General features: G+C 53.2%; 1 protein-coding gene across 3 annotated transcripts in view; it reads right to left on the bottom strand.

Moving 5' to 3' along the window:
* The window catches only part of TEAD4 (TEA domain family member 4), a 100,220-nt gene extending 97,829 nt beyond the window's left edge, over positions 1-2,391 (bottom strand). Inside the window, exon 1 of one of the 3 annotated variants that reach the window (XM_011967172.1) lies at positions 2,268-2,391. Coding sequence is in view for 1 of the 3 variants with exons in the window: in XM_011967170.1 (XP_011822560.1) it covers positions 1,955-2,006 (52 nt within the window). In the remaining 2 variants the exon portion in view is untranslated. Of the gene's footprint in view, positions 1-1,954 lie in introns of all 3 variants that reach the window. The other 2 variants (XM_011967171.1, XM_011967170.1) reach the window with 2 other exon arrangements.
* Between the last annotated feature and the right edge of the window lie 105 nt (positions 2,392-2,496).

Genomic DNA, 2,496 nt, shown 5'->3' with positions numbered 1-2,496 from the left:
GAAACTCCATCTCAAAAAATATATATATATGTATATAAAACTAGCCGGCCAGGAGGCTGAGGCAGGAGAATTGTTTGAACCCAGGAGGCGGAGGTTGCAGTGAGCCAAGATCATGCCACTGTACTCCAGCCTAGGCGACAGAGTGAGACTCCATCTCAATAATAAATAAAATAAAATAAAATAAAAATAAAGTAAAATAAAAGTGAAATAAAATAAAACGAGGGACTTAGATGCTGACATTAGGGTATCTAATAATGTTCAGCAAGCTTACCCTGGGGCCAAGGCAAAACTGGAATCAGAAAAACAGAAGCTGGGACTATGTTCTCTGGTGACCAAGCCCTGTCTGTCCCCCTCCCTCCTGGCCTCGGCCACTAGGACCCTGATTCCTAAGGATGTAGAACACAGTGTAGGCCTGGCTCATAGTAAATGCTCGGTCCATGTTTGCTAAATAGACATGATAGACAGGGCAAGGTTTCTCAGATGGTGCTCAGAGAAACACGAACTCCAAAACCACTAATCCCTAGGAAAAGGAGGTTCTTACTGAAATAAGCTTAGGAAACACTGGATACAACGGCCATCCTATGGAGTCCGTGGGATGTGCCAGGCACTGTGCTGCTGCGTGGGGGCTCTGCAAACATCGGCTTTTCACAGGAAACTTTCTGGACAGACAAGCTCCCCTCCTATTACCCACCAGGTAACAGCCTGAGAGCCTTAAAGGTAGTGAGAGACTCAGGATTTGTACCCTGGTCTGCCTGACACCAAACCTGTGCCCTTTCCACTCCATCAATGCTGCTTTTAGACCATCGCACACCAGGCTGAAGAGGTGAGAGGATGAGGTGTTTCCCACAAGAACATCTGAATCCTCAGGATGGATGGAGGAGCAGGGACAAGAACCCCCAATCCCCGAGACAGTTTCTGGCTCCTTCCTTCCAAAAAGCCCTACACATTATATCCACGTTGAGGCCTTCATGCAACAAGCTACTCATTCCTCTTCTCAGAGGAAGTGCTGAATGTCTAGCAACTTGGAAAGAATGAGGGATTCTTCTGCTGGGTTACCTGGTTAGCTCCAAGGAGAGTTAAACCAGGAGAACGTAGTTCAGGCTGGTATACCTCCCTATCTGTTTGTCCTTGGGGGCCAACTTAAAAGCAGTATTTACACAAGTCTCCAGATTCAAAACTGTCTCCTGTTTCCGAGGGATCCATCCCAACACACCTTCCCAAATCTCACTCCCCCTCCCCTCCCCCAAAGGCAAAGATCTCAGCTTCCTTCAGCCTCCTACCAGCTTGTTCTCGGAAGCACAAGCCCCTCGCCCTGAGAAAGTCAGCCTCCTGGCTGGAAGAGGCAGGTGGAGACGGCTTCCTTCCAGCTCTGCCCGGTCCAGGGCAAACGGAGCCTGGAGGCCACGCACTCCAAAACCACAGCCAAATTATCCCTGCACTCAGGCAACCAAAGACACTGACTCTTGCCCACGGCTATGTAGGGAGGAAGAACAGTCCTAGCCAGAACCAATATCCTCGAAGAGAAACACATACTCAAGAGACGTGGCATCACACACCTACTCAGAGATACTCACACTTTCAGAGAGCCCCTTCTTACGCAGACACATACACACACTCTGTCACTCACGTTCAACACAAACAAATACGCCCACTGGAAGCCAAGGTGAGTCACACGTGAATAGATATCACCCACACAGAGACTCAAAGCGAGGGAGACGCGCAGTCAGTTGTCACACAGATTCAGCACAGACGCAGTCAGTCCGCGAGGCCTCAGGTGCCTGAGCGCAGCGGGGGAAATGATCACTTCGGGGTTTGAAAGTTCTGCTCCCTGGATCGATTCACTAGTCTCCATCAGGGAGCACAACAGCTTCCCAAGCCCTGGGGTGTAGGACCTTTTGCAGGCGTCCCCCCACTTTCGCATCGCCTGTGCACTTAAAACAGGCAGTCCGCTTACCACCAGGTCTCTCCCTTCCAGGCTCAAAAAGGGCCCAGCAGAAAACAGGCATGGGTGCTGAGTCTCTTCTGTTGCCGACGCTCTCGGTTCTGCCTCTCCGGTCCTTTCCACACCGGCCTCCCTCTTCCCCAAAGTCCCGAGTGTCCACCCCCCTTACCCGCCCCTGGAGCCGCTTCGCCTCCACCAGCCTCAGTTGCGCCGCCTCCACGTGCCTCGCTCTTCCCAGTCTCCTCCCGAGAGGGAGCAGCGCACTCACCGCGCAGACTCCTGCCCTCCGGCAAAGTCCCACCGAGTCCCCGCTCCCCAGCCTTACCGGTCCCAGGGTTCGGGAAGGTGGGATGTGTGCGCTAAGCCAGTTCCAAGGAGTCCGCCCCGAGCGCCAACTCTTCTGGCCGCGGCGATCGCTCTGCGGGGACGACAGGGCGTCAGCGCGTAGAGCCGGGCTGCAGAACTGTCATTTCAGAAGGGGGTCCAGGCAAAACCGGAATTAGAAGAGAGGAGCTGGAGACTGTGTGCTCCCCAGTGCCAAAGCCCTGCCCCCA

The sequence above is a fragment of the Mandrillus leucophaeus genome, unplaced genomic scaffold (assembly GCF_000951045.1).
Source record: "Mandrillus leucophaeus isolate KB7577 unplaced genomic scaffold, Mleu.le_1.0 Scaffold79, whole genome shotgun sequence".
Lineage (NCBI taxonomy): Eukaryota > Metazoa > Chordata > Mammalia > Primates > Cercopithecidae > Mandrillus > Mandrillus leucophaeus.
This window is presented reverse-complemented; position numbering and strand designations above follow the sequence as displayed.